The sequence below is a fragment of the Chroicocephalus ridibundus genome, chromosome 1 (genome assembly GCF_963924245.1).
Source record: "Chroicocephalus ridibundus chromosome 1, bChrRid1.1, whole genome shotgun sequence".
Classification (NCBI taxonomy): Eukaryota; Metazoa; Chordata; class Aves; order Charadriiformes; family Laridae; genus Chroicocephalus; species Chroicocephalus ridibundus.
The window spans coordinates 75,175,237-75,187,772 of record NC_086284.1 but is presented as its reverse complement, the minus strand read 5'-3'; the positions used below and the strand labels follow the sequence as shown (position 1 = coordinate 75,187,772).

At 38.4% G+C, this 12,536-nt stretch overlaps 1 protein-coding gene across 1 annotated transcript in view; it reads left to right on the top strand.

Moving 5' to 3' along the window:
* The window catches only part of GABRB3 (gamma-aminobutyric acid type A receptor subunit beta3), a 116,852-nt gene that overhangs the window by 80,887 nt on the left and 23,429 nt on the right, over positions 1-12,536 (top strand). The window contains exons 5-6 of the mRNA XM_063340062.1: positions 4,727-4,809; positions 5,916-6,053. Of these exons, the coding sequence (XP_063196132.1) occupies positions 4,727-4,809; positions 5,916-6,053 (221 nt within the window). The remainder of the gene's footprint in view (positions 1-4,726; positions 4,810-5,915; positions 6,054-12,536) is intronic.

The following is a 12,536-nucleotide window of genomic DNA, read 5'->3' as shown; positions in this document are numbered from 1 at the left end:
TCTTTAATTCCTGTTACATATCATGTATGGACTATAATTGGATGTATCTTTCTAGACATAGTAAAACCAGACTTGGCCTGTTATGAAATTTGAAAGAAGTTTAGGATGTTCAGGAAATGTTGTCTTTATAATTAACTGTTTTTAGGAAAGGCAGGCTTTCATCTTGCATGCTTTTGACCAAATATGGAACGCTGCTGGTTTAGGATTCCTTCCACAAGTAGTTAAATATCAAAAAACGATGCAAGATATTTTTGTTTCCTTTACTGTATCTCAAGAATCATCCCCACAAGCAATGTAATAAAAAAGTGATGGAGATTAGAAATCTTGTGATTGTAATAATGTATAGAAGTCTTTCTGTCACGCTAAAAGCATTTGGAATCATTCGGGTGAGGATTATCTGTCATAAAATAGTGTATTTGAATAAGTTAGCTGCCTCTTCTGCAAAACGTAAATGTGCACAAGCAGATTGCATTTCACTTGATAGTATTTGCTTGGCAGGGATTTCACCAGTGGCTCATGTGTGGCAAACTTCTTTCCATTCCCTTTCTTCTGAAAGCACACAATATCCATGGTCAAATATCCATGGTGTGAAGCAGCCAAGTTACTTAATGAAGGATAACTGTCTGAAATTAAATCTCTGCAAAATACAGGACATTGTGGTCAGAAAGAAGAAAATATCTGAGCCTTAGCTCTGTTGATTTAAAACTTTAGCTTTGTGTTGCTCTGCCACTAGCCTAACTTCTCGTGTTGTGGCTTCAGAGCATCCCGATGGCATTGGCCTCAAGCCGCAGTCTGGAGGCAGTGATTCATCCTATGGGCTGAGGCCAGAACCTGGAGTTTTATGTGCCACAAAACGCAGGGCCACTGAGAATAATAGGGGAAATTTTGGAGGGTTGAAACCGATTATAGAATAACCATGGAGCAAAGCAGTTCCTCCAAAATTTATAACGAAAGTGATCCCAAGGCCACACTGGCTCTGTGCTCTCCTGAAAAATGTGGAATTTATCATAGTTTTGAAAGACTTGACCTTCTGTTATCCAGGGTTCCTCTCTACTTCAGAGAAAGCAGTTTGCTACCGCTGCAGAAGTCTGTGAGTGTTGGGGAGAATGGGGCAGTAGCTTTTTGAAGTTCAATCCGTTTCTGGGGAATTTTTTTCTTTGGGCACAATACTGACTTTGTTCCACCTTGTTCAGAACAGTATACAAGACATAGGATGATACAACAGCTTTTTTTCATAATAGACCAAAAAAGAAATCATGACATTATAGGCTGGGGATCAAAAAATAGAGTCTTTCTGACTGCTTGTGTGTTTGCCGTATGTATACTTCTTGTTCTCAGGCAGTACAATGCTAAATGTTATGAATAAATAGAGCGGAGGAACAGATTTGTTTTATCTGAAAGGACTCATGTAGTTGTTGCATGAATATAAAACATGATGGATCTTTGCAAGGTGAAAAGGTTAGTTGTGATTGGTCAGACCAGGCAACCACACTTATTTCTGATCTTTTTTGGATGAGTGTATTTCTGTGTCAAGATGAGAAGACGATCAAGTTGGCCTAGTCACATAAGATGTATTTATATTGCTTAGACTGATTTATATTGTAAACATTTTGGGGACGCAAAATATCCTTCTGTCAGTTGTTTATGCAGCACCTCCCAGCACATCACAGGTGGGGTTCCTATACAATATATCAAAATAATCAAAAGCAATCAGCCTCGTAATAGAATAGCAGGGAAGGGTAAGAGAAGCTGTATCCAGAGGACAGATAACTGGAGTAGAAAATTTTAAACAATTAAGAATATTTCCTTTGTGTATTGCTTTCACCCAAAATGTATGTGTATCTGTGTACCGCTTTATCTTTGTCTGGCTCGTAATTGTTTCTCTGTCACTGCTGTGATGATGAATTCTTGAAACCCTTTTGTCCTGCTGCGTCAGGCAATATCCCACCCCATAAAAATAAACCTGCTCTTCTTGGGAGCGTGCACAAGCCTGAGCAATTAACATTTTCTTTTGGTGAGCATTTGTGCAAGTTAAATTTGGTTGCTTGAATGTTCATTCAGGAGGGACCTCTGAGCACTCAACTTACTTTGAGTAAATGGGGTAGATCTGTTTCTATCTATATCTAGCTGTGTCTTCTTTTCTAGTGGATATTTATGAAATTAAAAACATACATTTTGCTGTAGTGTAAAAAGTTTCTTGAGCAATAATATGCAGTTTCTGGTATTGGAACTTGTGACACAGAACCACTATGGTACGTGAACAGGCCAAAACAAAAATACATTCCTTAAAAAGCCGTAAGGACATTAACAAGTTGAATGCAAGATTGCCAGCTACCTAATTTTTAATAATTCTGCCAAATTAATAATTTGTAAGTGCATTTTTTCTGTATGGCTGGCATTTAAAGCTAGTTATACAACATAGCAGTTAAGATGCTGGTACCACACTCCCTCTTGTATCCACTTAGCTCATGTGGATTGCGCTGCAGGATCTTAAATGAGCCCTAGGTCAGAGTAGGGGAATGTACTAAAGCATGGGACAGAAGCCTCATAGCCGCCATGCCCAAGTGGGCCTGCTTGTTTTACTTGGAGCACAGTTATCAATTGACTCAGGAGCAAGATCATTTGATTGGGCAATCAGTATGTCTTTGTAGAGCTGACTACTGCTAAGAACTTGTTCATCAACGATCACAGATTTAAGGCTTAAGTATTCTCTTCTAAGAACATAGGCTAGTACTAACTTTATATGCTTAGCTAGGCAGCTAGTAGTCATCATACTGAGGAGACGTTCATAGCCATAAATAGTAGCCCTGTATCTAGCACCTTGCTTGAAGGTCCAGAAGGGCACTTGTAAATGTTCGGTGCAAAGAAAACCTCCCCCTAAAGTGCAGAACAGCTGAGGCTGGTCCAGCCCACTGGGACATGTGCTAACAGAGGAACCAGAGCATCTCCCAACAGGCATCTGGAGGAGGATTGACCTGATTGTATCCTGTGATACAATACCTGATCCCTGAAAGCTTGTGGGACCCACAGGAGGGTATTCAGAGAACACCCAGCATGGACAGCAGAGGCAAAGGCATGATCATGCTGTAGATATAGCTGGGAAAGATAAAGATCAAGTGCATGTCTTTCTTACTGGCTACTGGTAGGAGGGCAAGTGAAAACATATGCTGAGTAACAAATCCTTGAGCTTGTACCTTTCCTGGCCCACCCGTTGCCTTTGTGTTCATACAGCTGTCTCCCCCTTGGCAAAGAAATTATAGTATTTTCTTGCAAAAGCGTTTTCTCAGTAAGAGAAGATGGATTCTGTTGTCCTGTGAGATAGCTATAATGGTCTTAATCCCTTCCTTTGGATTTTATGTGAAGTTATCTGTCTGAAATAACCTATATGCTAAGGATAAGCATTTTTCCTTCCTTTTCTGGGAGAATTGGATAAGATATTCATAATAACACCAGGTTTTTCGTTAGTGTGAAAGAGTTAAAGAAAGAAAGGTGTGAAAGAGTTAAAGAAAGGCACCTAACTGCTTTTCTCCTCTTGAAATGGTAGTCCTGAATTTTAAACTACTTTACCAAATTAGAAGACTGTAATTTCTGAAGGTTAAGGGATTAATGAGAAAGCTTCAAAACTGAGAAAACACGTGGACAAAACCATAACATCGAGGGTTCCAGTTTTTAGAGGTCTACTTAAGGCATTTCCCCTCTTGTGTTATGAGCATAAATTATCACCAGAGTATTATTGGTTTAGGAATTAACTGTGTACAAGGTACATGCCTTGTTTATATCAGAAAAGGATCAATAAGGAACGGACCTAGTCAGGCCCAGAAGATAATTTAAACGTGAAATTTATATGACTCCATTATAAAGAAATGATACATAATAATGTACATACTCTTGGCGAAGGCTATGATTCAGCAAAACACTGAAATACACTGAAGGTTAATCACGAGCATACGGTTATATCAGTCTAAAATTTAGTACAAATATATAAATCCATTAATTTAAAAATAAAGTGCAAATGCTGTGTGAGGCTGCTATTGTAATTGTTTTGGTTGTACATGTGTGTTGTTGACACTCCTGATATACAACAGCCGGAGGAAAAACGCGGATTCATCATTACTGAAATGTTTTGCAAATTCATCATTAGTGTGCTAAATTGCCTGCATTAGCAGTAAAAAAGCAAAAATATATTTTTATTTGGAGATAGAATTTAAAATTCAATATGGTGCTTCATTACAAAACCCTCTTTAAGTTTGAAAACTGGAGAAGTATGCTCGATTTTGAAACAAAGCATTTCGCTGGACTTAAGATATTTTTTCAACATTCTGTTTTTTTTTCTAGAGCTACCATAGAACCAAGTCATCGGTTATTGACACAGGCTTTATGTCAATTACTTTGACGTTTGTAGCAAGCTGTTTTCTCTCCATGTTTTCTGATATGAAGCCATAGTCTTTAATCTCAGGAAATTTTGGTGTAGTATTTGCATATGCAGATAGGTCCATTGAAGCCCAAAGGGACTAGTTGCATAAGGGTAAGTCACAGTGAGTTGTTCCACTGCAGTCAGTGTAACTGCTGTTGTATTAAGCTGCTGCTCCATGTAGAACGATGGACCAGATTCTCAATTATTGTAAGCTATTCTTCAGAGAGTCCTCACTTTGAAAAATAAACAACAACGACAACAAAACCTGGATTACTGGCTGTACAGTAATTGTATTTGACGTTTGTATTTCAGAATCACAACCACTGCAGCTTGTATGATGGACTTGAGAAGATACCCATTAGATGAACAGAACTGTACTCTGGAAATAGAAAGCTGTATGTATATAAGAAAATGCATGTAAAACCTAGTTCAGATGCTGGGCGGTTTTCCTTTTATAGAACTGTGTAATATTTATAGTGGTGTCTGTAAACACTATGTGAATCATATAATTATCACCCTTTGGATTTTTTGTTTGTTCATTTGACTTTTTCAAAAAATATAAGGGGTCATCCATTTCTAGATGGATGGATACATCCTAGAAAAATGGGTTTGAGACAGGATGAAGCCATTTATCGCTCCAGCCTGACTTGGCAGAGGCAGTGACTGGATGCTTATCTTCAACACAAGAGAATTAACGTTCATATTTTAATCAAATCCATTTTCAAGAGAGCAAACACTGTGACATCATTTTCTTTCAGTGTGCTTTATTATGCATGGATGGTCTTGTTGCAGGACCCCTCCCGGTCTTGCAGATCAGCCCCATTTATGATTTGCAATTCTGTTCCACGCAGAGCCAGATTCTCTCTTCCACCTAGCCTTGTCCTAGGATTGCAATATTCAGATGTATATTTGTGCTTCAAGAATTCCTGCTCCATTTCTGCTACTGGCTGGACATTGTGGGCCATGTACAGAAAATGCTGGTATACAGTCTATATTCAACTGTACTCCTCCACTAGAGAAGCTAATGGAAATGGTGCAACTACCCCTCTTTAGTGAGCGGAAAAGATCTGCCCCAATTATGTTTGTCTGTATTCATTGAATAATCCGTCTTTTCCTGGTGATTATCAGCATAAATATACACTTGGTTTCAGAGCTAAATGCGTGTGATGCCTTAAATCATGCTAATCCGCAATTTTGCAGATTTTTGGGTAGCATTTTCTGTTTCATTGGGGCCATTAATCCTTATGTGAATTTTAAGAGAATGATACCAAAAAAAAGGAAAAGAAAACAGAGTGTTTTACCTCAAATTCCTGTGTAGACTGTAATGGCAGAGCCCTTTGGAAGACCTTCCCACAGGCAGACAGAACAGAATACCATACACCACTCCAGCTCTTCTGATTCTTTTCATTGTCTCAAATGACAAACGGTGTGTACTGTGTTGGAAGCTACATTTCAGTCTGCTGCTATTTCTGACTTTTTTTTACTCCTGCTTTGCATGCAGATGGCTACACAACTGACGACATAGAATTCTACTGGAGAGGTGGAGATAACGCAGTCACTGGTGTGGAGAGGATTGAGCTTCCTCAGTTCTCCATTGTGGAATATAGACTGGTGTCAAAGAATGTTGTCTTTGCCACAGGCAAGTGCCCATTTGGTGTTTAATTTCCTTGTGTATGAGAATTACTGGTTTCTTAATTGTAATTATATTTAGTCCTAGCACTGTGTTGTGTGTTTGGCTAAAGAAATTACTCGAAAAAGCCTGGAGCCAGACGTCGATGAAATAGCATTTCTTGTTTACTTTTCTTTTTCTTGTGTATGTGTGTGTAATACTTCACCAGGCGCCTAAATATCTGTGATCTAAATAAATATGAAGTCATTCACCTCTGAATCATTAGTTTAAACGTAGCCTACAGGGTTACTGATCATACATAAGTATGTTTTGGCATACCAGGTCAAAAAGCTGCCGTTTTTATGAACGCCTCCCTACAACTTTTCAGTGCGTGTTTGTTCTGTTGTTGCATAGTGAATGCAATGCCTTTTATATCTTGATTTGCACTGATGGGTATATAGTACTGTATACACAGCCAGTGCTTTTGTTATCATTGTTAAGATGCTAAAATTAAATCCCTGGTTTTCATCCTTGTTTCCTTGAAGACGTAATAAAAGCTACTGGTAACTCACAGCATTGGATGTCTTCAGGTGACATAGCACAACGTTGGTTTACGTGTTTAATGTTAGACACCAGCATAGGAAAATGTTGTTACGTGTGAAAAGACCAAAGCGCCACAGAAAGCCATCAGCAAGTGTGGGGCCACTTTTTGGGACCTTCAGACTTTCAGTACTCTCCAGACCACAGGAGTGTGTTGTTCCATCTGTCCCAGCGCACTAGAACAAATGAAGCACAGCTCTATTATGTTTGTAAGCATCACTTCACCCACTCTTTGGACATAGCATCTGTTTCAAAGTACACAGAAACACAAGTTGTATTTCAGAACAAAATGTAAATATTGCTGGGATTGAAATTAATATTAGGAGGTTTGCCAACTGCTGCTGTTCTTGTTTCTCATTGTGAATGGAAGGGTGTTTTAAAGATAAATCGATACTCTAACCCTGTATCCCTTCATTCTGCCGCCAGCGTTACCTTCAGCAGCCAGGGCTTATCTGCCCCTCCACGAGACTGGATATACTTTTGTGGAATAGCTCTTTGGACAACAATGAGAATACAGAGAAATTATTTGGGAAGTTTTCATGACAGTCCAAAGCCACCTTTCAGTTCCATATGAAGTATTTAGGTAAAGACATGATTTAGTAATTCAGAGATGAGAGAGATATGTTAAATTCAGGAAGAAAGAGAAATCCAAAGACCTGTGAGGCAACTATGAGAGAGAATGAAAACTAGGGATGAAAACATTTATATGACTGACCAAATATTCAGACTCATAACAGTTCTTCCCAAAAAAACTTGTGGAAGGGGTAAAAAAGTCTCATGCTTCAGGGTTTAAGACAGCTTGGCATTAGGGAGTAGGATGAGACAGTCACAGAGACCAGATTACTCTATGTTTCTTGTACCATTTTCTGAAGCGTATAATTTTTGTCACTGATGAAGACATGATACTGTATTTACTATTATTTAGATACAGGACATTATGAAAATGCTTGATTAATTATGAAATTTTATGAAAAGTATTTCCGTGCAGGGAAAACATCACATTTGTTTCTCAAAAGCACATAGTTAACTGTAAATCTGAAGCATGCTAGTGAATCTGACGGCTAAAGTCAGCACACTCTTTTCAAATTTCTTCTCAAGACCCTACTTTTTTTATGGCCCTAGTAATTAGGGCCAGTTTCTACATTTTTGTGGAAAATAAGTCAGGCATGCTATTTTTTTTTTTTTTGGGACTTTGAGGTTATTGAAGTCTCAAGGGAAGATATTAGTTCTTTGAGTGCAGTATCTCAGTGAACATTTCAGAGATTTCAGTACTAGTGTGCTTTGATTGCATAAAACTAAAAGAAGACTTCAGAGTCATGCCATAAACAGCTTTTGGAGTAGTTGTTTCTCCTGTCGTCCATGAGGAACAGTGCTGTATAATCTTGTGTAACTTATGCAAATGGAAAAATCTGTTCCCATAGTTACTACTGAGAAGCAACGGTAAGCATGAGAAAAAACCCATAGATAATGGCATAAAGCTGTGCGGGGCTGCAAGAATAGCGGAGGAACTGCATGCATGTTGAAGCATAGCTTTGGAGTGCAAAATTATCTTGCCAAATTAGCAAAATGGGTCAGGAAAAAAGTATAAAAGTAAGTATGGACAAGTGCAAAATACAACCTTTATACAACTAATTATTCCTATCCAAATTCAGGACAGGGAATACCAAGTTAGGCCAGATTTCTGTGTGTAGAAATCTGGGGGTTACTATCAATCTATCTCAGAGTGAACATGAGCCAATAACATCTTTTTGGGGAAAAAAGAAAAAAAAACACATCCTACAAGGAGTCTGACTTCCATTGCTAAAGCCTGAGCTGCATATTTGTGGGTAGAACTATTCAAGACCGTTGTTGAGCAACAAAAGAGGGTCTAGGGAAAATTCCAGGAAATGGAATACACGAGGTTTCCAGAGAGCCAGGTATGATTGTGTAGTTTAAAAAAAGAGAACACTTGGTGGCAAATAAAGTCTTCAAGCATCTAGAAAGCATCTGCAAAGATATAAGGAATAGTTTGTTCTCTTTATCCATGACGAAAAGAGAAGAGAGTATTTAAATTGCCCTGAAGAAGAAAAATTTGGTTTGACTATCATTCTAACACCAACTGAAGCCCATGCAGGCTACCATAAGGCATATAAAATGGCACTGGATACCTAGGTGTCAGTAACTGAATTAAGCCCGTAGGCAAATGATATCAAATCAGTGCTGTCAATGGAGCCTAAAGAGTTATTCAGCTCTTGAATACCTCTATTCTGTCAAGTGAATAGCTCTTAGGACACTATTCAGTTGCCCAAACATAGGTATCTTGTGCCTCTTGAGATGCTGTAGCTGTAGCTCACTGCTTAGCAGTTAGGCTGCTGTTCTGGAGTCTTACAGTCTTGTGTCCTATGTGCCAAACTACTGCTTCAGTATTAGTTACTTAACTAGTATTAAGTTCACTCTTCAGTAGCCTAAGGCATATCAAATGGCATTAGACACTTCTATACAGGCAATTAAATCACACCCTTAGAATCAGCTGGCTGTAAGTCTAGATCTCCATGGTTTACATTGAGAGCTTATGTGTCATCCATGTGTAAAAATCTGCATACAAACACCTGAAATGCAGTGCCTAGACCTGTGAGCTGAATCTGCCTCCTAAATGTTTGTTATCCAGAAATGCTAAGAAACTGAACAGGAACAGGGCTATGTAAAACACCACCTAAAAGCTTCAAGATATAAAGCAGTCAGAGCCAGATTAGCAACCTGTTGGTAAGAGGAGAGCGGTCTTAAAAGATTGGAAAATTAATTATTTGCTGTATTCTGAAAGATCAATCTGTAAAGTACATTTCCAATAGCCAAAGAACCTTCCCAGAAGGACAGAGTAAAATGAGAATTCTGTAACTGACCAACTCTGTTATCTTGGTTCATACTTGGATAAAACAGCAAGAGAATAATTTAGCCTTGGAGCTAGATGTCTCAGCTTGGTAGCTTTTAATGAAATTGAAACAGAAACAAGTAATTACTTTTTACTAAGTGCCCAAATATACGAAAGAGGAATATTTTGAGCTAAGTTATTGATTAAGTATTTGTTTTCATGCTTGCATTCTCAATGCTGTTGTTAGATTTTAATTCTTCAGGCCAAATTCTGTTATTCTTGTACTATTTAAATTAGCCCATAGACATCAACATGTTATATGAGATGGGAGGAAGGGTAACAAATCTGGTCCCTGAACAGCAATGCTCTTCTTTAGGCGAAAACAAATTTTGATGGAATGTTAACAACTAGAATTTCCTGGTAATTAATCTCTAAATGTACTGAGCCTTAATTGACAAATCATTATCCAAGCATAATAAGGCAAGTAACAGTGTAATTGTTGAGCTCATGAAGAAATCCATTTTTATTAAATAAATTACACAAGATGGTTCCTTCTTAGATAAATAAAGATCTGGACTTACAATCTTTGTTCCATGCAGGTTAGGACCCATCCTTTTCACTGAGCTTTAGCCATCTAGACAAAGGGGAAAATAAGTAGGGGAAACAAGGAGTGTTCCTTCTTTTATTTCTTTTTTTCCACAGATTCCTGTGGTCTGTTTGCTGGTGGTGAAATATTATAGCAGGCTGCAGGCAGGACAGATCATAATAGATCATAGATAGCAATAGATCATAAAAGCAATACAGGTGAAAGTAATACAAACTTTTGTAGTCTCTGGAAAAGCTGCCTAAAGGAGAAATCTGGCTGCATAGTATGAAAAAAACCCAGGGCTACCAGTTTATGTTTCAATTTTAACCTGAACTATACAAAGACCAGCTTACTCTGAAATTTCCTGAGACCCAGACCTCCCAATAAAATTTGAGCTTGGAAAATCACCACAAAACAGGACAACATTCTGTGTCAACTCCAGTAAGTAGCTGTGATGCCAGCAAGACTTTTGGTTAGATTGTCCAGGAGCTACAGACCCTCAAAACCTGCCCTGAGACTTGCAAGGCTGGGATTCATCTTGCTCTGATTTAAGGTGAATATAATTTCAGTGTCTACATATGAACTAAGTGTCTTAGTTGATGGGAATCTGGTCAATACAGTCCATGGAGTCTGGAGACAAATCCAATCCACCAATAGGCGTCTATTTTAGGAAGAGACAGATAATTCTCTAGGTTTTGTTTACTAGACTGACTAGATGAACTGACTCTCCCATAAATGTAATGGGAGCTTAGACACCTAGCTCATGTGTATGCAGTTAAAGTGAGTTGTTTAATCAACTGCTATTTGAGATGGCATAGGGCAGCCTTCTTAGTCTCCAGCTGCTGATTGAAAAGATATCTGCCAGCTGCATGCTGGTGCCTGAGATACCATAAGACATCTCAAAAGGAGCAGTGCAGCCTTCAGATTTGCAACTGAATCTCTCTGTTACAGCCCAGCTCCATCTCTAGAGGGGGAGGACAGCCAGCACTGACAGTCCTGGCCCTAGGTATGGTTCTTAGGGTTTTACCTTCTAGCTTTGGGGCAAAGAACCTGGTTCTTGAAACAACTTTATGTTGACATCTCTGGCCTTTGGACAATCTGTCTGGAGAGTCCACCTTTAAGACCAGGTCCCACTAATTTCGATAATTACCTTCTTGGTAGATGGAGGTGGTGACGAGGTAATGGATGATGATCACAGGGGAAGCATTCAAGATAAATGCCTACAGTTTGCTCTGTTATACCGATTCTCAGTTCAGGATTTAATTAGAGTATTACTGACATACGTGACGCATTAATTCTCTCCACTGTTAACACACACCTCCTCCATCCACACCATTTTCCCTGCTTTATCCATAGCAAAGTGCTGTGTTCTTTCTCTGAGGTTTCCCCCATGTGTCCAGGGTCCTTGGCACTGGAGCAGCCCAAGAAGAGGCTTTGATTCAGTGATTCAGTTCCACTGAACCTTCTTGAATTAATCTTTCAGATTATTTATCAAAGAATCAGTATTTTATGGGAGATTTTCCAGTCATCACCTCTATCAATGATATTCCACAGACACCCAGACCTTGACAGGACTCGTGGAAAAGATTTATAGAGAATCCTTTACATGGGTGGTATATTATATGAAATAATTTTCCTCAACAGAGCTTTATAAAGATGTCTGTCTGATGCACTACTCTTACTGCAGAAAGGTGATCAGGTCTGCTACATTTTTAATGTATTTCATGATGGTAGGGTATGTTCCTGTTTTATTTACATTGTCTGCAGACAGAAAGCCATAGATACCGTTTCATAAGAAGCTCAATGAAAGAGTTAAGCTTTGTTAGCAAAAAAGCAGGCATTGTTTCAAGAACCGAGTTTGTCCTTTGAAATTAAACTTGATCATTGGAAAATGAAGATTTTAAGCAAGCTAAATTCTAAATGATTCTTTGCTGAAAGTTACATTGACTGCTTTAGACAGCAGAAAACCTTGGTCTGATTTTCATGATGAACTAAATTCTTCTGACTCTATACCAATAAACTTCTATTGGTGAAACTAGAAGGCATTTCATCCTGGAAAAAAATATTACTTATTGAAGTAATCACAGCAACCAAATACATCTACCAGAGATTTCTTTTTAAAATGGTAGTTCTTCTGAGATTGTTTGGTAAAACAGTTAAGGATAGTTGCATAAAGTTTGATACTCTCTGGATGCTTCTGCTGCCTGGAAATGGTGTAGCATTTTTTTCTGTCATATGACTCAAAGTATACCTAACTATCAGGAATGTGATGAAATCTGCATTTTTCTGTGCCTTCTTTCACCTTCTTTCTCAGGAATATATGTATACTTGTATATGTGCAAGTATAATTTCTTATGTTCGTATGCAAACATATCAGCATAATTTAAAGGGAAGTTTGTAATTTTTTCTTTGTTACTAGATGTAATCTTTCGTGTCTTGCACATATTTGCATTAGACTTGGATGGGATGGGTTCTAGTA